Source organism: Equus caballus, chromosome 2 (assembly GCF_041296265.1).
Source record: "Equus caballus isolate H_3958 breed thoroughbred chromosome 2, TB-T2T, whole genome shotgun sequence".
Lineage (NCBI taxonomy): Eukaryota > Metazoa > Chordata > Mammalia > Perissodactyla > Equidae > Equus > Equus caballus.
In genome coordinates this window covers 65,908,128-65,934,893 of record NC_091685.1, presented here as the reverse complement: position 1 = coordinate 65,934,893, position 26,766 = coordinate 65,908,128, and the positions used below count along the sequence as shown (strand labels likewise).

The following is a 26,766-nucleotide window of genomic DNA, read 5'->3' as shown; positions in this document are numbered from 1 at the left end:
GCTGCAATGGACAGCTCCTGAGGGGGGTGGACATGCCTGCTTATCTTGCAGGATGCCAGCCTGTCTCAGCCTACCCGCTAGCCCAGAGCCTCAGGCAGCTGGGAAGGGTCCATTTCACCTCCCTGCCCCCACATTCGGGGGCTGGGTTGCATCCCTTTGTCCTTCATATAGCCTGCCTCCTCTCCCTACATGAGTCTCTTCTACCCCATGGCAGCTTCAGTATGGAAATGAGCATCACAGCCTGTGGCAAAATGGTAGAAGAGGTAGAGGTGCTCGGGGGCCTCTTACCCTCCCTTCTACGCCCTGTGATGTTCTCTTCCCAGTCCTTAAGCACCTGTGCCTCCACACTCTCCCCTGGCTCCATTAGGCCCCCCATTCACACTGAAGGGTAAAAACGAACAATAACTCAGACTCGTCCTTCTCAGGGGAGCTGAGCAGGGACCTCAGGTATCAGCCCTGGGCCCCGGGGGATTCGGGAGGCAGCAGGATGCCACCTTGAAATCATGCCGCAGAGACATGGATCATTCCAGGGATAAAATGAAGCACCATCTTCTATTCTGATAGTGCCTGGTAAGCAGGGGAGTGGTCACCAACTGCAATTGAAAGGGAAGGACAGGGAAGTTAAGTGACTTAGGCAGAGTCACACAGCTGCAAGCAGTGGCCTTGGTCTGTCATCAGGCTCCTGGAGCTCCTGGTTCATCACTCACCATACTGTTTCCATCTGGTGAGCCAAAGCTAAGGAAAATTAGCAAGATGTTCAAGATCACACCTGAGTCAGTGGCAAAGCCAGCACTGGGCAAGAACGAAGGAGAGAACCGAATAAGGGTGGGGAGAGCTGGATTCTATTCCTTTCCACCACCATGATGTCATAACAACAGAGGGCAAGTCACTTCAATGTTCTGTGTCTCCACTACCTCATCTGTAAAATGAGTGAATAGCCTCTGTCCCTTCTCCCTCACTAGCCTATATGGGGAAGCATGAGGCACTGTGCAGATCCTGAGCTTCTGTGCTCCAGGACGCAGGGCAGGGAGAGAGGGGCTCCCAGCATGCCTCATACTCACCCATCCAGACTTCGCCAAACTGTCCAGACCCGAGTTTCCTGACCAACTTGAGAGACTGCCGGGGGATTTCCCATTCATCCTGGGCCCAGGGGTTCTGAGGAGCCAGGCTCACAGAGGGTTGGGTCAGCCTCTGGCATAAACCATCCCCTTTCTCTGCATTAGGGAAGAAGAGATGGGGCTGGAGGTTACCAGAGCAGCTAGACTCGCCTCTCTCCCTTGGGAGCTGCAATAATGCCCCGCTGTGGCCCCCTCCCCTTCTTGCCAGGCTCACTCCCAGCCCCAAATGCATATGTGCGAGTGCACACATACACTACACACACACACTCAGCTCTTTGCATTTGTTTTGCATAAAGCAAGGCATGCTATCATTAATCTGCTTTCTCTAAGACTGAAAATACTTGTTCCTCTCCAAGTGGTCGCATGCCGAGCCAGTGGAGAGGATCAGGGACACAGACTTTGAATCGTTATGTTGACAATTGTCAACTCCTTAGGTCTAGCCTTTGGATAATTCCCCCACTTCGCCCTGCAAGATGGCAGCAACGATTCACACAATCTTGAGATCTCAGCAATAGAGAGATACAAGGGTTCCTCTGGCCCAAGAGCCCACCCCCCATTGGACACCCCTCTTACTAGAATAGTGCTGCACCAGCGCCTGGAGAGTGGGGAAGGTGATGCGGGGGGTGATATAGTAGCCTCCTTCGTCCAGGGAACGGATCTTATAGTGTTTGATCACCTCCCCTTGGGCGGTCACATCCTTCACAGACAGGGAGAGGGTACCTAGAGGTTCATAGAGACACAGGCAGGAGAAGTGAGGCAAACAGAGGGAAAATCAGGAGTGGATTTGGGCTTCATTTCAATGCCTTGCAAAAAAGTTCCCCAAATTCTGCTATTTTGACCACTTCCATCGTAAGTTACCTTTTCCTTCATCTCAACCTCAAGCCTCCTGGAAGCCTTCTCTATCAGCTCCTTCTGACTTGGTCCTTGATGTTCTTCCCCAGATCTACCGAAACTCAGCCAGGGAATCCCAGAACTCTGGAGCAGCTGGACGTCCTCTTAGCAGTCTCACTGTCCCCCCACTCGGAACCTGGTCACTCCATTCATCATTCTGGCTGAAAGGCTGGACCTACCCACAGGCAATAGCTAATTGCAACCTCAAGCACTCCTGTCCCTGGAGGAGAACATCATAAGCCATTTCCCAGGGGTTCTGTTCAAATTCATGCACACATATATGTATTTTGTCATCTATGTTAATATCTGCAGACAAGCGGTAGCAGATGCTAAGGGTTAAGAGCTATTTAGCAGACAAGAGTTTCCAGCTGAGAAACTTCTTTCTATAAACTTGATGTTTTTATAAAACGCCTCTGTCCAGCTCTCTGGGTACCATGCCCCCACTCGTTTTTGAAAGATGAGGAAGCTGAGGCCCAGAATGGAGATGTCGCTTGCCCTAGGTCAGCCCGCTAATACAGCCGCAGGCTTGGGGGCTCCGGGGTCCTCCCTGAGGCTGTGCCTACCGGGAGCAGAACCATCCTCCCCCACCAGGTGTCAGGCTCGCACCTCTTTTTCTGGATGTGGAAGCTTGATTTTCCTCGTGCTGTTTGTCTTCAGGCCTCTTTCCTCTCCTGTCAGACCGTCACCCCATCTTACCCCTCTTCTCTCCTCCTATCTCCCTTAGCCACTGTGCCTCTCTCATGACCCAATTGCAAAAGGATCCTGAGAGGCCGTGCACCCAGCTGGCGCGCCTTCCGCAGCCACAGCCCCAGCTGCAGCCTCCCCCGCCTCGCCCCGAGTAGGTGCCCCTGTGCTCCAGTATCTAAGGAACCGGAGAGTGGCTCTAGGGAGTTCATTCATCCTCACACCACTGTAGTGAGGAGAAGGGCTTTTCTCCCTATTTCCTTGGCTGTACCCTGCATAGGGTGCCTTGCAATAAGCCAGGGAGACCCTGCTCTCCACGCAGCGCTGCTGCGGAATCTCAAGATTTAGGGTCCCTCGCTTGCCGGGGCTCAACTAACAGCCTATCCTTGATATCTTCTTACAATTTGGTATTCTTCTTAAAGGGGACCTCCAAATCTTATCTGCTTCAGGTTCACAAAACCTGGATCCGCTGCCCTACTGCGCACACAGGGCTGGGCTCCCAGAGATGGAGATTTCTTAACACCGGAGGGACCACCTGCCTTCAACTGTGAAACTAGTCAGCTGTCACATAGATGCCAACAAACTGAGGCTTAGACATTCAAGAATGTTCTGGAGGCCACATGGGGCTAGAGCTCGCTCCGCCTGCTTCGGAGGGCACCTTTCCTTGCCTGCCTTGTGTCCACTGGCCGTGGCTTCCAGCTGCAGACCAAGGGGTCTTTCTTTTGAGTTCAGAGGATCACGTGTGCAGGTGTGGATACTGTGTATACATATATGTGAGGGGGTGATGATGATGACAGTCCTGCAGCCCCACCTCCATCTGGCCAATTCCCAGCTCGGACTAGCTTCCCAGGGTGGGCAAGGACAGGAGGAGACACCTCCACCCCTAGAGAACCCCTACCTCCTCCCCACTGAGGTCGGGGTCCCTTTCCATCCAGAGGGCACCTTAGCAATAGGTGATGATTAAAACATCATTTCTGGGGTGAAATGACCTGATATCTGGGATTTGCTTCGAAATAATAGGAGTGGGCCGGGATATACATGAAACAAGATTGGCTGAGTTGATCATTGTTGAAGCTGGGTGTTGGGTATGAGACGTTCCGTTATATGATTCTCTGTACTTCAGAAGTACAACAACAAGAAAACTGTTGTCATCAGTGATTCCCACATTGTGTCTTGGACATAGGTAATCTGCTGTTAAAATGGAATAATGGCAATATCCCAATATGTGTGTATATATATATAATTTAATGCATCCATTGGTGCATTTCAGGAAATTCTGCACAGAGCCCCCCAACTTACCTATGCACCCCTCCGCCTCCCCAGCCTGGCCTTGCCCCTCTGAGGGGCCGTGAGGCCAAGGGTCTCCCCTGAGCCCCACAGTGTGTTATAAGCAGCTCTCTGTCCTGCTTCTGCTGCTCTGCTGTTTCTGCTCTCTGCAGTCCTCCAGCCGTGAATGGAGCTGAGGGACAAGCCCAGAGCGGTGATCTTACCAGGCAAAACCCGTCCATTCTCATTGTCTCAACCACAGGGAACCAAAGTCACAGTCCAGTCGCCCTCTCTCCTTCTCCTCCTCTGATGTCACTGTCACTACCTCCTCTCTAGTTAAAAATTGGCCACAAGGATATAACAGGTCCCTATGTACAGTGTCCTGATAAGCAAGGGCTTTCTCCACACTGCTTGGGAAATTCCCCTCCATCACCCCAGGTTAGGCCAGCCTGACACACTTTAGGGCTTATGAAGATATTTGGAGCCTCTTAGCTGATATGGGCTCTGACATTTGTTCACTGTTGGCCTCATATGACTCACTTCTTCCCTCAGGGGCTCAGTTTCCTCATCTTTCAAATGGGGGTATTGGCCCAGTATGTCAAAGATGGAAGACTAGTGGCAAATGTGTACCAGGACATGTATATAATAGGGTTTGTAGCAGTTCAAACATTCCCATGTCCACCAAGATTAGAATGGAGAAATAGCTTATTGATAGCTTCAGTATGTTCATATCCTGGGTTCTGGATAGCAATGAAACTGAACAGACTGTTGCCGTACTCGACAACATGAGCGAATCTGTTATGGGCTGACTTGTGTTCCCCTCCCCTCCAAATTCCTGTGTTGAAGTCCTAACCCTCAGTACATCAGAATGTGACTATATTTGGAGATAGGGGCTTTAAAGAGGTGATTACGTTAAAGTGAGGTCGTGGGGGTGGGTCCCAGTCCAACCTGACTGTGTCCTTATAAGAAAAAGAGATGAGGACACAGACACACAGAGGGAAGACCATGTGAGGACACAGGAGGAAGACGGCCGTCTACAAGCCAAGGAGAGAGGACTCTGGAGAAACCAACCCTGCCGACACCTTGATGTCAGACTTCTAACACCGAAAATGTGAGAAAATCCATTTCTGTTCTTTAAGGCCCCCTGGTCTGTGGCATTTTGTTACAGCAGGCCTAGCAAACCAATGCAGAATCTCACCAACAATGTTGAGTGAAAGGAACAAGACCCACGAAAAATAACAATAGTATGATTCCATTTGTATAAAGCTGAGAAACAGACAAAACGTGCCGGTAAAACTATAAAGAAAAACAAGAAAGGATTTCCCCAAAGTCAGGATGGCGGTGACCTCTCTGGGGGGTGGGGAGATTGAATCAGAGTGGGGCACAGGTGGAGGAGTGGGAAGGGCTCTGGACATCTGGAATGCTCTCTCTTGTGATTGCACAGGTGTTTACTTATTATTACTCTATATTTATAATTATGCACATTTATAATTTATGCAATTTTATATGTGTTTTAGATTTTATAACACAAAGAAGTTTAAGAAGGAAAGAAGAGAAAACTAAATAAAAGAGAAACAGAAACCCCAGTGGCCTGGGGGTGGCAGCAGAAATGTTTTGCTCAGTCGGTGGGTTTGAATCTGTGAGGCCCCTACTTCTCCATAGCTGGCACTGCTTCTTTTATATCCAGCCACAGGCCATCCCCCAGACTTCTGTTAGCTTCCAGGCTCCTGTAAGGGTCCGAGCTCACAGGCTCTGGCTGAGATTATCTCTAAGGATTCTTTCAGCTCCCAAATCCTTTGATTCTAAAATGTGGCTCTGGTCACACCCCCTCTTCTGACCCTGCCAGCCTCAGGGCTCCTGCTATCCTAGAGAGGATGCGTGGCCAGCCCTGGACAGCAACAGCTCTCCAACGGCCTCTCCTACCTGTGCTCTGGGCACATTTCCAGCCTGGGCCTTGGGACAACTGTTTGCACCTACAGCCTCAACCCCAACGTCTGGGCACTAGCCGGGCCGTCCAGGTCCAGCCTTAACTGGGAGGGAGGCCTGGGCCAGGAAGCTGCCAGGTTCTCCTCGATGGCGTTCCCCTCCCACTCCACCCCCAGAAGCGAGGCCTCAGGAGGGAGGGAGGTCAGGCCGCCCATGCTTACCTTTGCTGGTTTCGCTCTCTCTAATCAGAAAGGAGCCCACCTTATTGACTGGGGCCAGCAGCTGCCTCTCGGCATCTTTCCGGCTAATTGATCTAAAGAACCACCTGGAAAAGGGCAAAGGCAGGCAGACTTCAGAGAGTGGCCGGGCTCTTCGGATTATTCTTACCCAAACCTCCCTCCTGAGCTATACCTCCTTCCAAGAAATAAAATATCTCTTTCCAGTGCCCAACTCAACCCTGAGCAAACGGCCCTTACTTCCCAAAGAATGAAACGCCCCTCAGCCCCTATGCTTCCTTATTCCCACTTCCCACCAGCGGATGGACTTACTGTTTTCTTGGAATGAAACAAGAATATTATTTGGGTGCCCTTTGTTAATTTTGCTCTGGGAAAATGCACCCAACCACCTTCCCTTAAAGTACAGCCTCCTGGGGGTCAGGTTTCCGAATTAGACCAATTGCTGAGACGCTCAGAGGGCAGATTCCCACCATGTTCCCCTTGATCCTGGCTGGTCAGTGTGGAAGTGCCCCATGGTCCACATGCTGTTCCAGGGAAAGGCACAGAGCTGGGAGCGCCAGACAAGGAACCCTCCCAAGGGCGATCATCGCTGGATGAAGGACACCAGGTGAGGTCACTAACCTGGTTCCAGCACTTTGCTCATGGGTTTGACAGACTCTGAGCTCTTTCAGGGGAAGAGCCACGTCTTACTCAGTTTACATCTTCCCCAGTCCTTGGCAGAGCCCGGCTCTGGGTACCTTGTGCTCAATGCACACTGTGTGAGTGTGTTAAAGACTGAAGCCCTGCCTGGCCAAGGCAGACCTTCCTGGTGCTGTGTGGAAGTGGGTTATGAGGATGCCGGGGTGCTGCTCTCCTGTAAGCCACTTCTGAAGGAGACCACCGTCTTGTGAGTGCCCGCGAGGTCCGAGGTCCAAGCCCCTGGGTCCTGCCCACTGGGGGCACTAGAGGAGGGGAAGCTGATCATAGGGCCTCACTGTTAGCTCGCAAGGTCATATGGGGTTTGGGGGTGTTTCTATCCAGGTAAGCCATGAAAGGGATGGCTCTCAGTTCACAGATGGGAAGAGTGAGGTGAGCACGGAGCAGCGACCTCCTCAGTTGTCTGGGACGGTGGATAAGCCTTTCCCAGCAGTTGCAATTCCCTGCCCCTTCTCTGCTCCCTCCGTGCTGGCCTCACACGGGCACCCTTTTTACCCACTTTCTGGCTCCGCCCTGCACAGCAGCCCACCCAGCAGAAGCAGCGAGCTCGCCTCTGTTCTGAGGGCCCTTCCGTTCGTCTACCTACTTTTCCACTTCCACAGTCTCTACTCGGGCCACGAAGTTGCTGGGCACGTAGCCTTCTCTTCCTGTGACGAGAGACTTGGCCAGCCACCAGTCTCCAGCTCTAAGATGGAGAAGGGAAAAATAAAGATGGGATAGTGGCCTTTATGGGCCTCTCTCTGGGCGGCTCACAACCCTCTGCCACATGATCTCATCTGTGGGAGGCAGAGGGTTCATGGAGGCAGACAGTCTGGCAGATGAGAGGGAGCTTGTGCAAGGTGCTCAGTGATGCGGGGGCTCTCTGGGTTATTTCTCAGTCACCGAGCATCTGACAGGCCCAGGGTGCTCCTGGTCCAGGGGAGGGAGGGAGATGACACAGCCTCCGGGGGAAGAGTTTGTCCAGACGGCCTGATCAACCCACGAGGGCCCTGTCTTCTAGTGAGTAGCTTTCCTCTTGATTAATGGGACTCATTTAGAATTCAATGTGTGAGTTGGGACCGGACAGGAAAGACAAAAACAGGAGGAGGGCTGTTGACGAAAGAGGAACCGGGAAGCCCACCCACGGTCAACAGGTCAGGGCTTTCATACTTTTGCCTCAAGCCCATTGCAAAACTTCCAGAACAAAAGCAGGCCCTTGGGGCTCCACAGGACAAGCCAGAGGTTTGAGAGAGAGCAGACTTTGGAGGAGTTTCTGAGAAGGAACACTGGAAATAAACAAAAGCTGATTTCATGAGTAGAATCCCATGCAAGATCTTATCTGGCAAGGGAGACAAACAAGGACACAAGTGACTCCAATACAAGCTGTGATGGAGCGGTTGGTCAAGTGATGTGAGTGTCAGGAGGGCTACACGGAGGAGAGGACATTAGAGGTGGGTTTTGAAGAAATGGTAGGATTCTGACAGTGGAGCAGGAGGTAGTGAATGGGAACCACCTCACCAGAAAGAGTTTGGGAAGATAGGTGAAGGAAGATGATTGGGTCAAGTTTAAGAAAATGCTGGGTGACTAGGCTGGGGGGCAGGGCAAGGGAGAAGATATTCTGGAGGGAGCTATGGAGGGCATGGTGGGGGTGGGCCGAGGTAGATGGACGGATGGGTGGGAGTCCTGCTGTGACAGGGAGCCGTAGAGACCTCTGACCACGGATGTCATTCCAGAAACTTACTCCTTCAGGATCTGCAGCTTCTCCCCCTTCAGCATCTGCAGGTCCCGGTCGTTCCCTGCCGTGTAGTCATACAGGGCCACCACGAAATGCTCCTCTAGAGTGAACAAGGAAGAGATGGCCACTGCTCGGCCCACTACAGTGGTAGTAGGGGCTGGAATAAGTCTGTACTACGAGCCGTCTTCTGGGTACTAAGAGGGTCAGGAAGGGGCAGGGACGGAGAAGAAGCCATAGTGAGCCATCTCACTCACCAGTGCGGAAGAGGAAATTCCTGTCTGGCAGACTGACCTCCCTATCTGCTGCCAGGAACAGGGACCGGCTGCCCCTCAGAGCTCATCTTGTCTTCCCTTCAGGACCCCACGTAGAAGCCCTAAGGCCTGGACAGGGCTATTGTGTAAGGGAATTGATAGCCTGAAGATCTAGGGAGATTGGCTGCATGGACTTGATGGCTGCAGACCCAAGTTTGGGAACCAGTGTTGGCTGATTCCTCATCACCTCGGAGGCGCACGAGCTTCTCCTTTTCTCTCCTTCCCCACCTGCACCTTCCTGCCTCTACTCCAAAGTGGCTAGAGGTCTTGAAACATGGCAGCTATAACTTTGACCTGTAACTGTGCCCAGGGCCCATCACAGTGCTTCTGGCTGGCAGTACCCCGAGTTGCTGGTGGTCCCTGGAACGGAGGTGGAGAGAGGGCTCCTGAGCTTGGCATATCGTCTTTCAAATGATCGCTGCTAGTGATGAGGGCTTTTTTGCACAGCTCGGGAGAGCCAAGACCAACCCCGAAAAAAATTACCTAGAGACCACTTCGGTTGCCCCGGTGTAGATGATTCATTCAGCTCTGTCACTAATGCATGGCGTGACCTTGAGCTGGTCACCTCCCCTTGGCAGGAAGAGGGGATTAGAATAGATGACAGTGGCCCCGTTCGTTTCTGATTCTGGTGTGAAGATAGTTTATTTCCTTCCCCTGGGCTTTCTTCCTGGAAATGTGAACCCCCCTGGCAGGAAGTGAAGGACCACCCCTGATGGTAACTAATAGTGATCCCCAGCAAGATATGGAACACCAGGTGAGGTCACTAAACTGCTTCCAGCACTTTGCTCATGAGTGTGAAAGACTCTGAGCTCTTTCAAGGGAGGAGCCACATCTCACTATTTGCATCTTCCCCAGTCCTTGGATGGAGCCAGGCGCTGGGTCCTATTTGCTCAATGTGTACTGTGTGAGTGAATTAATGACTGAGGCCCTGGCTGGCCGAGGCACACCTTCCTGGGTGCTGTGGGGAAGTGGGTTATGAGGATGCTGGGGGATTAAAAGGCGGAGATTCTGCTCTCCTGTAAGCCAGTTCTGAATAAGGCTGCCATCCTGTGGGTCCCCCTCAAGCTCAGCCCCCAACCCAGGAAGGCCAAGGTCATTTGTTCTGTCACCTCCACAGTCCTGCCCATCAGAGTAAAATGGAGGCTGGGGCGAGGGAGGGTGGCGCGGGTGGTTAGACGTTGGCAGGGGGACTTTTGAAAGTGGGCTGGGAAAGAGGGAGATCAGATGGTGCTCCCACACGGAACAGACCGAGGGCTGGAGGGAAGACGCAGAGCCACCGGTCCTGCCCTTTGAGGTTGGCGGTTAGAATCTTTGAAAGCCTGGGTTTCATGATGCTATCTGTATTTACGGTAACTCTTGCCTTTTGGTGCTCATTTATAGTATGTAAAGTCATTTTTTTCTAAAATCCCACCCAGGCTCAGGGACACTAAGGGAGCTGGTGCTTGGTTCCTGGAGAGGCCCCCGATGGCAGGTGAAGCCTGGGACAGAGCTGGGCCACACGCCTCGCTGCTCCTCACTCAGCACCCCCAGCCTTCTGCTCTCCTGCCCTATCGGGCCTGCACCCCATCTTCTCCAGGGAGCTGCTCCTGACTGAGCCTCTGTTCTAACTGCGCAAAGTCGGGGCCTGGGGTAGAGGGCCATGGAGCCTCAGTTTCCAAAACAGCCCTTTCTTACCTTGGCCTGGGTGTGTGTCAGGAGGTGCAGGAGGCAGGTGGTTAAACACGACCTGGAGCAGAAACACATGCACTGTGTTAGTTCCGCACCCAGAGGCTGGGGCAGGACCAGCAGGATGTCCAAGGGCAGCTGCTCTGTGGGCACAGGTGTCGCGCAGGGAGATTCTACACAAGCTGCTGCAACTTCCCGGGTACCAGCGCCACCTCGCACACCCCCGGGCCCACCTGCCGTCTTTGCCCTGCCCACACACACAGTTGGAGAAGGGCTATGTGGGGATGCCCCACCTTTGTAAAAGGCAGCTGTGCCATGCAGGGAATGCCAGGTCCCCCAGGTTACAATCCTGGCTCTGCTATTAAAAGATGAATTTGCAAAAGAGTATTTGTTCTCAAGAGAAATTATTTAAAAAGCGTATTTCCCTAAGACTCAGCAAATATATTCCTAAGCGTACACTCTGTAAAGAAACCTTTGCATATGTGTATCGGGAAACATGTACAAGAATGCTCCCAACAAAATTAATAAGAATCCATAAAAATTGTCACAGCATGGAAATCACCCTTATGACCAATGACAGAAGAATAGACAAACTGCGGCACAGCCATGCCGTGAAATCCTACACAACTGTGGGAGTCAGTGAGCTATGCATCGACGTGGATGAAGCTCACGGAAGGAGAGCAGGTCTGAACCCCAAGTCTCAGAGGAACATAAGCTGTTTGATCCCGGCCATCTGGCTGCTAAACATTGAACTATACTTCCATACCGACGTGAGTTGAGGGCAGGGAGAGGGGGCTTATTTGTCGGAGCCCTGAATTATCTAGAGATGGTGCTGGGGCTGGCTGGAGACACGCAGCAGCCCCCAGGGAGCCTCACGTGCTCTGTGCTTTTCCCCTCCCGGTCCCTCTCCAGCTGGGGGCAGCTCACTCACCAGGGGCGGCAGCGGTGGGGGATCTTTGCTCTGGGTGCTGGCCTTCACAGGGCTCCACTCGCCCTTCTCCTTCTCTTTCACCTGCTTTTTGCTGCTCACCACTCCCATCCTGTCGGAGAGCACACAGCAGACTGGCGATGTGAGTAGGTCTTCAGAGCTTCTGTGCAGAAGAGCTCCCCCAAACCCCTTCCGGGCAGCCGATTAGAAAGGTGGGGTGGAAGTTGGGGGGCAGTGAAGGTCAAAGTCAGAAGGGGGTTGGATGGGCTAAGCTTGTATCCATCTTTTTTCCCAGAGTAGGAAGAGGCAGCCCAGAATGAAGAAATGACTGGGTATAGGAGAGAAAGAGATCATCTGGCCTAAGGAAACCACCAGAAACTGGTGGGGTGGCTCCCAGTCGCCTGGAGACAGGAGCCCTGGCAGTGAGGCCACATGGTGTTCTAGAAAAAGTCTGACCAATGTATCTGGGTTTTAGTCTTCATTTAGTCACTGGGTGCGTCACTTGGGAAAGCTACATTTCCTCTCTCGGCCCATGCTAGAACATTCCGGGGTTTGTTCCAGCTCAGACTTGCGGGTAAGATGCTATAAATTTAGGGCACAAGATAGTACAGGCATCTAAGGCCAAGTGCAGCTTCCCAGGAATATTGGGGAATCTTTAGAGGGGACAGAAATATGGTCAAGATTTTTCTTGGGTACTGAATTTTGGGATGACAGATGTGGGAAAGACCCTGGAGACCACGGCCACCATCACCACCACCATCATTCCACAGGGCAGCTATTTAGAGAGGGCTTCCTCTTGACTGAGAGTTTCACAAACCCTATCTCGTATCACCCTTTCAGCTCTCTAAAGAAGTCTAAGTAGGTACCATCACTGCCCAGGACTGAGGTTTGAGACATTGAATGGCTGGTTCACGGTTAAACAACTAACCAGTGCAGAGACAACCCTGGAGCCCCAGCTGACGGAAGACCACCCCACATACCTCACACCTGGCCCATCCCCAAGAGGCACATGTTTAGAAGAAAGGGCTTGAGTTCCTGCACTCGTCTGATGATCCGTGGGGCTGGTGGAGAGTTCCTGATCGCGTTTGGATGTATGCACTGTATTTCATCGATTCTAAGATGTATCTTTTTTCACATTTCAATATCTCTGAGACTGGGATGTGTCTTACATTTGATGATGATTCATAGAGTAATTAGCAGCATCTTTTTTTCTTTTAGTGCTACATAAAATAAATGCTGGCCTTCCCCGCAGTGATGTCTTAGATTCAGTGAGACACAGTAATGCTTTTCTTCCAGAGAGTTGAAAGTACATGCCTCATATTATTTCTCCTTAAACTCACTTTGAAAAAAAGAAAAGACTATAATAATTTTGAATATGACAGAGTAACAAATAATCCACAAGTATTTTTTTGAATATGTCTTGCATACAGAACATGTAATACTTCACATTTGTAAAGAACAATACTTTTTGTATTTAAGTAGTTTCTTTATGTCAGTTCAGATCAACTTTAGCATCAAATGAATCATAATGCCAAAGTTACAGGCTAACATTTCAGTTTTCAGCGATTTTGGGGTATAAGAATTTTGGATAAAGGATTACAGTTTTGTATTAAGAATGGCTACTGAATTTTATCAGGTGCCTATTTACTATCTATTAACATAATAATTTTTCTTCTTTAATTTGTTGATGTACTATGTTGATAAATTTTCTGCTGTTGGGCCATCCTTGCATTCTGGCATAAAAGCTATTGGGTTACAGTGCGTTAGTCTTTTTTGTTACATGGATGGATCCTATTTGTTAATATTTTATTTAGAGCGAGAATCTACATTCCTAAGTGGAATTTGTCGATGAGGTGGTAGCATTGAGATGACGCCGGCTTCATAGTACATACCGGGGGGCTTCCCATCTTTTTTCCTATGTTCTTGAATAGTTTAATAACATTGGGACTATTTCTTCTTTAAAGACTAGATAGAACTCAGCCGTAAGACATCTGTTCCTTGGTCCCTTTTAAACAGTCGATCTTTAAGTACATCTCCAATTTCTTCTAGTGGAATTGGTCTGTCCCCATGTTTTCCTCCTCCTTGCGCCATTTTGGTGATTTATATGGTTTACAGGAGATCTTTGATTTACTCTATGTTTTCCAATTTGTTGCGAGAAAGTTTTACATTTTACTGTCTTGTAATTATTTTAATCTCTTCTCTTTCTTGATTATACTTCTTTCTTGTTCCTAATACAAATTGTGTGCTTTCAATAATAATTACAATTTTTATTAGATAAAATTATCTGAGTAAAGTTTTAACTCATCTTTAAAATTATGAAAAACAAGACTGCAATCAAAACAGCATGAAATTGGAATAGGAATAGACACGTAATCAATGGAGCAGAATGATAAGCATGCAAATAGATTCTGCTACATTTGGGAACTATGTATATGAAAAAGTTGGCATTTTAATTCAGTGGAGAACTGATGGTTTATTTTAATAAATGGTATTGGGAAAATGGCTATCTACCTAGAAGAAAATATTTTTCCCAGAAAAATTAGAACTCTACCTTACATCATATTAAAAAATAAATTCTAAGTATATTAAAAAATATTTTAAAAATTAATTGGAAAAGGATTAAGGAGACTATACAAATGGCCCAGAGTTTGGAGATAACAATTAACAGAGATAGAATAGCCAGAAGCTAAGAGGCCAAAAAGACAAATTCATAAACATTAAACGTATTTCATGGTAAAAGAAACCATCATGAATTCAACAGACAAGCAATAGATTGGGAGAAAGGATTTCAAAGCATACAACAGATAAATGCCTATTTATAATATACACAGAGTTCATGAAAATTGACAAGAAGTATGGGTCTAGCATGCAATCCACTTGATAGAAAAATGAGTAATAAATAAGCAAATCATCCAACACAAATCCAAATAGCTAAATAAACGTGAAAAATATTAAATTTACTTACAAATTGGAAAATGCAAATTAAGATAAAGCATCACATTACATCGATAAGATTGGGAGAAAAGAAAAGGAATGATATACCAATTGTTGATAGTAAAGCCAGGGAGAATTGCATCTTCACACTCTGGTGCAAAAGCATTTATTATAGTTATTATTTCATCTGCTCTTCCCCACTCCATTTCTAGGATGAAAGCCCTGTAAGGACTGGGATCTTCATTTTATTCATTGTTGAATCCAAATTGCTAAAACAGTGTCTGGCACGGAGTAAGTGCTTAATAAATATTTATTGAACAAATAAAATAGAAATATGACCAATCTTTTAGAAAGCAATCTTTCAAGTTCTATTAAAATTTAAAAATACACATACCTTTTGATTTACAATCCCACTTCTGGGACTCTCACGGAGTAATAAAACATCATTATATAGGAATTTGAGAGAGATAAAAATGTTTATTGCAGCAATAGTTGTAGCAACAAAAAACAAAACAAAATGAAAGTTTGTAACTGCCCACCGATTGGGGAATTGTTGAGTAAAGCTGCACTTTAAAATTCTCTAAAATACGAAGCTATTACAAAGAATGCGTTAGATGTTTACCAGTGAGGCTAAGAGGAATTTCTACAACATGCCATTAGGTGAGAAAAGCAAGAAGCAAAGAAGAGCATGAGGCCATCCTATATTTGGAAACACCAAAGAATGAGAAAGGAAACCCCCACGTAGGCACATGCATGTGAATTTCCATGGAGAGAGGTTGGGGAGGGTGGAGACCAAGTTGTTTACTTTGTTATTGGTGGGGGAAGAGAGACAGAAAAGAGAGGTGGAAGGTGAAAAATAAACAAAAGCAAATTAAAAATATTGTGTGTGGGTGGTGTTCATGCAAAGCAGTACCCCCAAAAGAAATTCCCTAAAATGTTAATATCGTTTCTCTCAGGTCATAGGACTTCATGTGACTTTTACCTTCTTCCTTATAATTTTATATATTCCTCGAATTCTTTCACAGTAAGCATATATTATTGGTACGAGCAGAAAACCAGAAAGAGAATGTGAATGACTTGCCCGGCAGCAGAGAGGGCATACGGCCTGGCGCCAGGGCCTGCTCTCGTTCTAGAAACTGAGTGGTCAGCCAGAGCTGCCTGAGTCTCAGGCCTTTCCTGACCTCTCCCAGCCTCATGGCTCAATGAAGAGTCAGCAGGCAGCAGCTTCTAGAATTTTCCCACTTGACATCTGCTTCTGTGCCTGCCCAAATGACCAGCCCTATCTGGTTGGCCATATTGCATCAATTTTAAACTTCCTGGGCAAACAGTTACGTCAACTTAAACAACATAATTAAACATTTCAATAACTTGACAGAAAGTAAAGTTCCTAAAATTAAATCACCCACTACTTACACTTCTTTGTCCTCAGACTCCTTAGCAGTGTGCGTGTATACAGATGATTTTCCATGGGTTTTATAAAAACATAGGTTCTCTATGGGTCCCTCCACCCCAAGGGCTCTGACTGGAGAGTAGAGTTACTCAGGAGGCCATGTGACCACCAGAGCAGCGGCTGGTGCTCGGGGGCTGCCACCTGCTGTGATATTTTTGCAGTTTCAGGCTGGGTGGAGCCAGGAAATGCAGAAGTCCGTGCAAAAGCACAGTGCAACAAGTGCGTGTCCTGGGCGGCTCCCGCGGCTCTGCTGCACCAAGACGACACTGGCCTCCTTTCCAGTGGGGAAGGGTGGATGGGAGAACGGTGTGAGTTTGAGTGTGAGTGAGTGAGTGTGTGTGTGTGTGTGTGTGTGAGAGAGAGAGAGAGAGAGAGCACGCAAGCACATGTACCCATATGCTTATGTGTCTATGTGTATGTGTGTGTATGTACATGTGTGAGAGAGAGAGAGAGCAAGCACATGCACCCATATGCTTATGTGTGTATGTGTATGTGTCTGTGTGTGTGTGTGTATGTGTGTATGTGTACTGGGCGGGGCTAGCAAGAGGAGGAGAAGGTGGGGGAGGGACTTCTGTTTGTTTATTGGGAATGGATTAGACCCCACACAGACTTTGACCAGAGCCGAGAGGTCAATGTTTGCCCTGGGGGAGATGGTCAAAGCCTGAAGCAGCCTCAGCCTGGGAGGGGATGTGGTGGAGGCAGCAACTAAAAATAGAGAAACTAGAAAGCCTCTATTTACACTGGTCCAGCATTGCACAGGTTGAAAAGCACTTGACATATGTGATTTATTTGGTATTCATGATAGCATCGACAGGTTGGTTACAATTATCCTCACTTTACAGTTGACCACAGAGCAGTGAGGTGGCTTGCTAAGGTCACACTGCAGGTGGCAGAGCCAGGAGCTGGAGGGTGTTTTCTGCCCCAATCCTGCCCTGACCTAAGTGCCCAAAGCAGGTGCATGGGTGGTCCTGCCTGGGGCTCCATCCGTCTTGGCCCACAGTTCGGGTGCAGGTTCAGATACCCTGTCTTCCTTTGTAGGGGCTGGGGCCACCTCCCTCCACAGCCTGCCCATCCAGAGAAACCTCCAGGGGAGCCGCTGGAACAGAGGTCTGGGGGCTGGGTGTCACTCTGGAATTTCAGGCAGAGACTCAGACAGCCTGGCCCCTCCTTCCTGGTCCAACGGGGTGAGTGAGAGGTTCAAGGAACCCTGATTCGACAAGCTACCTATTGGCTGTGTGAACTTGAACTTGGGCAAAGCACTTAATCTTTCTGAGTCTCAGTTTCCTTATTTATAAAATGGGGAGGTATGAAACCATTCCTGGTTTCCTGCGTAAACGTTTCCTGAAAAAGCATGCTGCAAGATGAATGCTGAAAAAATGCTCAAACAACTTTCCTCTTTTGAGGAGGGGGCAGTTCTGTTTCTGCAGAATTAAACTGCGTTATGAAAAATTCAATTCCGTCTTGCCTATTTGGCAAATCTTCACAATCTCTTTTCAGTCTTTCACAGATGCCTTTTAATTATGCGCTTATCCAGGATTATGGGCATAACTCCAATGACTGTTTGACTATTCGTGTAAAATTTGGGAAAAATGCACAGAAATATTAGAACAATTGTGCAAACACTACTACCCAGATGAAATGGTTGTCCTGCCAAGATGGAGCTGCGAGCAGGCGGAGGGCAGCCCCCGTGATGGTCGGGAATGTTCCTTCACCAGCTGACGTGCTCAAGTCCAAATTCAACATATAGAAAATGTTTTGGGATATTGACACATAATGAGCAAATATGTAGGTTTTATAGAGATCAAGGACCAACAGACTGTACATAATCTACATGGTTGTCATGAGAACCAAACAAAATGAGGGTGAGAAAGAAATGAGAGCATGCAGAGTGCTAAATAAATATTAGCTAGAGGATGACTAGGGGAGCTTGGTTGACACCTTCCCTCTCTAGAGCTTGACGATGCTCAAGGTGGCCCTGGGATCCGGTGGGATTTCCTACCTTTCCTTTGAGGCTGAGGGCCTGGTGTTGGGAGCAATGGTGTTTGGTGGTGGTGGGTGGGGAGGCAAAGGCCAATGTGGATGGCGGGCTGCTGTGTGGCTCGAGAAGCGTCGATGGCTCTGAGTCCCTCCACCTCCTCTGGCTGCTCCAGAAGCCCAAACATGTCATTTCAGAGGCAGGGGATGATTTGGTTGAAAAACACGTCAGGTATGAAGTCAACCCTGGAATGCGTATGGCTTCTTGACAGAAAAATCAGTTCGACTCTGGTTTACGGTTTGTAATAGCAGGCATCATCATGTGTTAAGTATTTCCCATGTGCTGGACACTGAGCCAGACCCCTACGGACACTGTCCTGTTTGAGAGAGTCCACATAGCACCATAGAAAAGGATGCTGAAGTCTGAATCCTAGTTTCACTTTTTTCTCCCTGTGTGTCCTCGGGTAAGTTGCTTATTAACATTTCTGTCTCTTAGACTCGGGATAATAACGCTTTCTAACTCCAAATGTTGTAAGGATTAAATTAATTATTACATGCTATTAGCACATCTTAGAACAGTGCATGGCCCTTGGTAAGTGCTTAATAAATATTTTACTATTATTCCATATATGCAAATAATAATAATTCCTTTAGTAACAGTCTGAGGTAGGCAGAATTACCTTCTCTCTACAGAGGGGAACAGACTTGAGACACGAAGCAATCCCCCAAGTCAAGCAGCTAGTAAGCTGTGGGGCTGGCCTGACATGCAGTTCTCACTGCTTCCTAATCTGTGATCCAGAAACCTCGCCATGTTATCAGCTGAAACCTTTCCTTTCTGACTTGATCTGCCAGACATGGGCGGGCAGCAAGGAGGTGGAACAGGTGAGCTTATCAGCAAAGCCGGGGTTCATCCTGGGTGTTGGCGGCCATGATGAGATGCCAGCTTCTCATTGGTGAGTTCCCTCTTCCCTCACGAACGTCTGCCAACATCCAGGCATTCCAAATCCTGCCCCTACGAATCCACTAATGCTGTGACCAATTCCTGGATGAGAAAAGTATAGCCATGGGCCTATGACTCTGAATTAAAGAAGAGGCCAAAGAACTTGAATAGAAACCCATTTTTAGAGTACCGACTTCAGGATAACTCACTTGAATGAGGCCACGTCACATTTGCCCCCATATTGATGTCTCCGCTTGTGAACGTGAAATAGTCACAGTGTTGGCTGTGCTCTTTCAGTCACTGTCAACCATGGACTGTGTCAGGCATAGCAAAGACAGAGATGAAACAAGGAAGGGGTCTGCCCTCATGGTACGACGAAGAGGTGAGACGTATACCCAAATCATGACAGTTCAAGGTAGGCAGGACTACATATGAAAGAGAGGTTTTGTGAGCTCAGCAAGAATAAATCACTTCCACCTGGGAGAAAACACTAGCTGGATCTTAAACAATGGTTCACACATAATTTTTTAGATTAAAACTATTTTTAATGAAAATTTTCAAAATATAAAAAGATGAAGAGTGTAATGAACACCTAAAAATTCATCACTCAGATTCAGCAATTTCCTTTAAAAATTATTTTCTTGATTGAAGTATTTTAAGACAAATCGTTTTATAAATAAAGGATTGAAATTGAAATGGAATGAGACAAATGTCTTAAAACACACTATGCCACCTCCACATCTTTTGTGTGCATCTCTAAAATATGGCGACATTTTCTCACAGAACCCCAATGTCATTGTCACACCTAAGAAAATTAGCAATAATTCCACGGTGTTATCTAACATCCAACCCATAATCAAATTTCCCCAGTTGTCTCAAAAATGGCTTCTTACTGTTGGTTTGTCCTATTCAGGATTCAAACAAGCTTTAGACATTACATAGGATTGTTATGTCTCTTAAATCCCTTTTACTGGTGGTGCCCCTGCCCCGGACTTTGGTTTGTTTTATGCCATCGATTTGTGAAAATCAGGTTGGTGATGCTATAGAATGCTCTGCATTCTGCAGTTTGCTTCTTTGTGATGGCTCATAACTTGTGCCTCCATCTCCCTGGTTCTCGCACATGGAGTTAACTCTATAGACTCCGTTAGATTCAGGTTCACCTTTTCCCAGTAGGGAGGCCTTATTGGAGTGACACGTGCTGCTTGTCACATAATATCAGGAGGCTCACGCTGTCTGGCTGCATCACTCTAGTGATGCTAAGATAGATCTAGGTTCAGGTGATGCTGGTCTGATCACTCCGTTGGAAACCTCCTCATCAACATGGTTTCATTAGGGGTTACTAAATACTGATGCTCTCCTTCCATCATTGCTCCCACATTTGTTAGTTGGGAGTTGAGAGAGAGTAAAGGATGAGAATGAGAGAACAAAACAAAAAGTGCCGTGTGTGATTCCCCCAGGGTTGAAAAGTGTTTGGATATAGAGGAATAGCGCTTTCCCTAAGACATAGAGACAGGAACCTTGTTCAGAAAACTGAGTTTTTCCACTGGCTGGATTGTAGAGCATATGATAAAATTATGCAAGAAACCGCAGTTTGTGCCTTTTGTGATACTTTTAAATACCAGTAGAATATCCGCCCAGGACTAGCATAGGACCTGATAAAGAGTTGTAATTCCTGGCTAAGTGCGTGAGGGCCGCTGTGTACCTGTGGCCACCCCCCACCAAGGGCTGAGCAGCGGTGACGACTTGTGACTTGTGTGTGCCTTTGGTCAGAGTGGCTGCCAGCTTAGGCACAGTGAGGAGGAGACACACATGTTGCTTTTTCAGTTTTGTAAAGTGAAAATATATCCACAGTGGAAAGTCACTCCCGCAATGGTAAAGTGGACGGAAAAGATTTTCAGGGGGTAAAAAGTTTGAGGGAGTGGAGCAAAACTTGAGAAAGGAAGACAGCATTCCGGTGAAGCTGTGTTCAGTGAAAAACAGACACTTGTTTACTGAGTCACCTACATTTGATTCTGCTGACACGGAGAAGCTTGAAAGTTGTGAGGCAATTATGCAGAAAAGTGGCACCGTGTTGATATTTAAATTCTTGCGATAATTACTAGCCTGGGAATAAAATTACTTTATTGGGAGACATCATATAAATATATATGTATGGTTTTAAAACCCCACAACAGTGATAATTAAAACATGCTACTGAAATGTATTTTGTATTGATGGGTCTATGGACCTTAATCTGCTTTTCAGTTTCTAACAGCTCTCAAATCTCAGTTTGCATAATAACCAGCCGAGATCTGCAGATCCCTGAGGCCCAGCCCCAGCAGTTCTGAGGTCCGGGGTGGACCCCAAGATCTGCATTTGTAACAAGTGCCCTCGATGATGCTGGTGCAGACGGGTTCACCAACCCCACTTCACGAAGTCCGTTTCTTTTATTTGGCTGCGCTTCTGAAGTATAACTTGTAAAAAGGATTAAAAGACAGTCCTGCAGACATTGGGTGTTTCTTCATGTGAGTCCCTCATAAATAATGCTTGAGTTTCCCTGCTAGGGATTCTCTTGTCTTTAAATGAAATGAATTTTTTCTGTCCTCCATTTACACACTCCTTACATATTAACATATTTCTGCATGGTTTTGTTTTCTTTCCTTCATTATTTATTTTTAAATTTATTTTCGAAGAAGATTAGTCCTGAGCTGACATCTGTGCCCATCTTCCTCTACTTTATATGTGTGACATCTGCCACAGCATGGCTTGATAAGCGGTGCATAGGTCTGCGCCCAGGATCCAAACTGGCGAACCCCGGGCCACCGAAGCGGAGTGCGTGAACTGAACGGCTCAGCCACCAGGCCAGCCCTCCTGCATACTTTTTTGACACAGGGGAAATAACTTCCCTTTCTACAATAACAACGAGTACCTCTCTGATACTTGTCAATTCACAAAACATTTTCACACACTGCAGCTAGGGAGCCTCAAAATGACCCTGTGAACTAGACAGCGTGGTCATCAGCATCCTCATCCTCGGAGAGAACACTGAGGACAGAGAGGTGAAGAAACTGAAGTGAGGAACGGGGATTTCAGTCACATCTTCGACCTCAAAGCCTTGTTCTCTCACACTCAGGCTCACAGCTGTCTTCCCAGATAACACATCTGTTCACGACTTGAATTTCTTTAAAAAGAAATCCAGTCCTTTTGAGCCACCTCTCCAATGTTTATTAAGCACAACTCAGAGACAGAATTTGTAAACAAGGGGAGGCCGGTGCAGAGAAGCACCTCTGCCAGGCTTGAGGGGCCTGGGGACCATTTGGATGGAAAAAGCTGGCTCTACTTTATGCTTTCAAACACGAAGCTGTAAAAGGTTAAAGACAGGAAAAAAAAAAAGGTCTTAGGCCCCTGACGTCATTCAGTTAACTGTGATTCTTGAGTGGATCTAGAGACAAGGATGTCCAGCTAGGGACACAGAGATTTAAGATTACCTTATAAAACCCTTTGTTGTAGGATTTGCCTCCTATCACGTGAAAACATAAACACTAATGATTGCTAGCTCAGCGCCTAGTACTCCTTCCTACTTGAGACCAGATGCTACGCTATGTGCTTTTCTAGCCCTGACAGCAGACATATTCCTTCCCGTTTTACAGATGAAGAAACTGAGGCTCAGTCAGGTTCAAGGACTTGCTCAAGACCATACCTGAGTCACAGACTGATATTTAAAAACCAATTCTATCTGGCTTCAAAGTCTGGCTCATTCCACTCTGTTCCAAAGTACGTGGGGTGATGAAAATAAAACCCTGGGGATGACATCTGTGAAGAATGTGAAACTGATCAGAAAATTATGTCTAAGTGATAAATAAGTAAAAATGGATTATAGCAGGATTTTAGAATAGGATGAAGGTCTTGGAGATTTTCAGGTGATTCAGTTATTTATAATTACTGCTGGAATTCTCATTCTGGACCAGTTTTTTTATCCCAGGTTCAGGCAAGCTCATCTAAGTGAGCCACCTTACCGAGTGGTGCGAAACAATAGACTAACCTCACATGGAGGAAGCCCCGTGCTGTGTGCTTTAGGGCTCTGCCTTCAACCTCTCTTAGTCAATATTTTATCAACAATTTGTACGTGAACATAAAAAATCTTGCTGGTTAGAATTTCAGAAGATTTAAAATGAGGGGAAACTAGTAGAGTCAGGATTAAAGAAAAAAAACTCCCTCAACTAACAAGTTCAATTAAAATAAGAGCAGAAAAGCTTGCAATTGAGGCTCAAAAAACCACAGTGAGGCCCCATAGCAGAGAGGTCGGACTCAACAGCGGCGTGTGAGAGTGCATCCATTACATGCATAGGTGCGATGGAGACAGTGCCTCTTGCCTTTGGGAGATCACAGAAATGGGCTGAATCTTGGCTGTGCTGCTTAATAGCTGTTCGACAAAGATAATGTGATTTATTCACTCCAACCTCTGTTTCCTCATCTGCATAACGGAAATAGAATGCTTACCCTGCATAATTGTTATAAGAAATAAAGATAGTGTATATAACAGGCCGGCATATAGTTTACGTTTTTTAAAAGTAGTAATTTTGTCTGGAAAAGACTTAGAAGCGCCAGTGCAGCCACTGTCTGTACAAATCTGGGCACAGCTACCATCACGAGCACCGTGGACAATCATGGCAGCGAACAAGACTATTGGTGGCAGGCACTACAAGTAGCATTATGCACTCTGTTTTGCTTTTTTAGAAAGCCAATCTTGTTACCTTCTGACCTCTTTCTCACACCTTCAGAAGAGCCCACACGTCTTACACAAGATGCACAGTCTGGGAGCCAGCCCGGTGGCGCCGCAGTTAAGTTCGCATGTTCCACCTCAGCAGCCCAGGGTTCGCCAGTTCAGATCCTGGGTACAGACCTATGCACCGCTTGTCAAGCCATGTTGTGGCATGCATCCCACATATAAGGTGGAGGAGGATGGAAATGGATGTTGGCTCAGGGCCAGTCTTCTGCAGTGAAAGGAGGAGGATTGGCAGCAGATGTTAGCTCAGGGCTAATCTTCCTCAAAAAAGAAAAAAAAAAAGAGCACAGTCTGTCCTTCCACTCAGGGAAGGGGCCTGTGGGGAAACAGTCTGCACAACTGCAGAGGAAATCTACAGCAGCTATCAATACAGAACAGTGTAGTCCTCTAGCTATGAATACAAACCGTCCAGCACGTGTCATAAGAAGCAGAAGAAAATGAGCAATATGAAAAACAGGATGAAAGATAAACAAACAGAATAATTCAGGAGGAAGCAGAGATAGAGCGCAGAAAATAACTTTTAATAAAACCTCTAATTAGTGTCCTCAGAGAAATACTACGGGATATTATATAAATGTAAAAGGAACGGCTTGATGCGAAAAAAGAATAATCAGAAAAAAGGGAGTTCTTGTATGGGGAAGGAGGGTGAAAGGGGCGATGAGCACACGTGCACAGCGATGGATGGTGTTAGTCTTTGGTGGTGAACAGGACATATTCTACACAGAAATCGAAACATAATGATGTACACTTGAAATTTACATAATGTTATAAACTACCGTTACCTCAATAAAAATAAATAAATAAGTAGAACAAAAGGAATTCTTGTAAATTAAAAGTGTGATTGAAAAATGATAAGGTGGATGTGGCTGAAGTTCAAGCTCATGATCTGGAATATAAAGTCGAGAAATACCCTAGGAAATAGTATAAAAAGACTGAAATATAATATCAGGAGCAGGCAAGGATGTTTGCTGTTACCTCTCCTAATCAATGTACTGGAAGTCTTAGCTAATGCAAAAAAGACAAGAAAAGGAAACAAAACGTATACAGAATGGGAAGGAAGAAATAAAACCATCTTTGTTCACAGATGACATGATTGTCTACATAGAAAATCCCAGAGAATCAACAGAAAATCCTCCTGTAACTAATAAGTGGTTATAGCAGGGTTGCAGGATAAAAGGTTAATATACAGAACTCAATTGCTTTCTTATATACCAACAATAAACAATTGGAATTTAAAACACAGTATGATTGGCATTAGTACCAAACAAATGAAATACTAAGGTACAAATTGCACAAAATATGTACACGATCTATATGAGGAAATCTGCAAAACTTTGATGAAAGAAATTTTAAAAACCCTAAATTGAGAGATATTTCATGTATGTTGATAGGAAGACTCAACATTATTAAGATGTCAGTTCTTCCCAACTTGATCTACAGATTCAAAGCAATCTAAATCAAAATTCCAGCGGCTATTTTGTGGACATTGAGAAACCAGTCCTAAAATTTATTTAGAGAGGCAAAAGACCCAGGACAGCCAATGAAAAATTAAAGAAGTACAAAGTCAGAAGACTGACACTACTTGGCTGTATGACTTACTCTAAAGCTACAGTGATCAAGACTTTGTGGTATTAGTGCAAGAAGAGACAAAGAGATCCATGCAACAGAACAGAGAGCCCAGAAATAGATCCCCACAAATACAGTTAACCAATCTTTGACAAAGGAGCGAAGGCAGTTCAGTGAAGAAAGTATTGTCTCTTCAACAAACAGTGCTGGAACAGCTGGACATCTACATGCCAAAAAAAAAAAAAAAAAAAAAAAAAAAAGAATCTATACACAGACCTTACACTTTTCACAAAAATTTACTAAAAGTGGATCTTAGACCTAACTGTAAAACTCAAAACTATAAAACTCCTGGAAGATAATATAGGAGAAAATCTAGTTGATCTTGAGTTTGGTGATGACTTTTTTTCTGGTTCAAATTAATGTTTTTATTTCCATCTTTAATGCTAACAGAGGAGTCCAAAACAGACTGATGGATATGGATATAATTTAAATGAAACAAAAAAAATGGAACTATGTACACCAAAGAAGGAAAAGGGATTCTTTCATATCAACTTTTTCCTTTTTTGCAGTTTCTGAATAAGTAGAAAATGAACACACATTTTCCCCAACTTAATTTAGGGTGAAATAATACAACTTTTTTGATCAACTACTTAAGTTGTCTTTAAGCATAAAACTTAAGAGACTTTGAAATGGGAGTCACCATGTATTTTAGTCAACTGAACGAATGGTCTCCCTGGCTCTTGAAGTCTGAATATCATCACAATGTTCTTTTTTAAAGATTGGCCCTGAGCTAACATCTGTTGCCAATCTTCTTCTTCTTCTTTTTTTTTACTTCTTCTCCCCAAAGACCCCTAGTACATAGTTGTATATTCTAGTTGTAGGTCCTTCTGGTTCTTCTATGTGGGATGCTGCCTCAGCATGACCTGATGAGCAGTGCTATGTCCGTGCACAGGATACGAACTGGCAAAACCCCCAGCTGCCAAAGTGGAGCACGCAAACTTGACCACTAGGCCATGGGGCCAGCCTCTGTAAAGATCTCTTTAAGTCTTTCCGTAAAGCTCAGAAGGAACTTAATGGCAACGATGTCCATTTAGAGGGTGGACGTTCTACATATCACACTAATGAAATGAGATGCTTCTGTCCTCCTTGACACCAAGCAGAAAACTATTACTTTTATCCAAACTAACAGGAAGTGAGCCAAACAGTTTAAAAAGTCACAATGAAGAATACAATTACTCCCTTTTCACAAATAAGAGGGAACTCCTTCAGTCCCATTTAAAGTGAATTCTGTGCCGAGTCCCCGCTCCTTCAGAAGGATAAACTGAAGGTCGGTTATTGCCAGGAAAGCCAGAGGTGGCCCCTTTTCTTGAAGATGATTCACAGGAAAAATCTGTTGGTTTGACCTGAAGCCCTCTGAAGAGGCACCAGATTTTTAGATACAATACCAATAGCACAATCCATGAAAGAAAAAATTGATAAGTTGGGTTTCATTAAAATGAACAGTTTCTGCTCTGTGAAAGACACTGTTCAGAGAATGAAATGACAAGCCACATTCTGGAAGAAAATATTTGCAAAACATACTTGATAAAGAACTAGTATTCAAAGTACCCAAAGAACTCTGAAAACTCAACAATAAGAAAACAATCCAATTTAAAAATGGGCAAAATATCTGAACAGACACCTCACCAAAAAAGATATGCAG

General features: G+C 46.1%; 1 protein-coding gene across 9 annotated transcripts in view; it reads right to left on the bottom strand.

Annotated features, from left to right (window-relative positions):
- The window catches only part of BLK (BLK proto-oncogene, Src family tyrosine kinase), an 86,615-nt gene that overhangs the window by 7,434 nt on the left and 52,415 nt on the right, over positions 1-26,766 (bottom strand). For 3 of the 9 annotated variants that reach the window (XM_070261315.1, XM_070261314.1, XM_070261313.1), the window contains 6 exons: positions 11,439-11,547; positions 10,517-10,568; positions 8,538-8,631; positions 7,404-7,502; positions 6,107-6,210; positions 1,692-1,838 (listed from right to left, as the gene is read on the bottom strand). In XM_070261315.1, coding sequence (XP_070117416.1) covers positions 1,692-1,838; positions 6,107-6,210; positions 7,404-7,502; positions 8,538-8,631; positions 10,517-10,568; positions 11,439-11,546 — 604 coding nt within the window. In that variant the 5' untranslated portion in view covers position 11,547. Of the gene's footprint in view, positions 1-1,061; positions 1,215-1,691; positions 1,839-6,106; positions 6,211-7,403; positions 7,503-8,537; positions 8,726-10,516; positions 10,569-11,438; positions 11,548-15,782; positions 15,949-26,766 lie in introns of those variants that run through there. The other 6 variants (XM_070261312.1, XM_070261311.1, XM_001497947.5 and 3 more) reach the window with 5 other exon arrangements.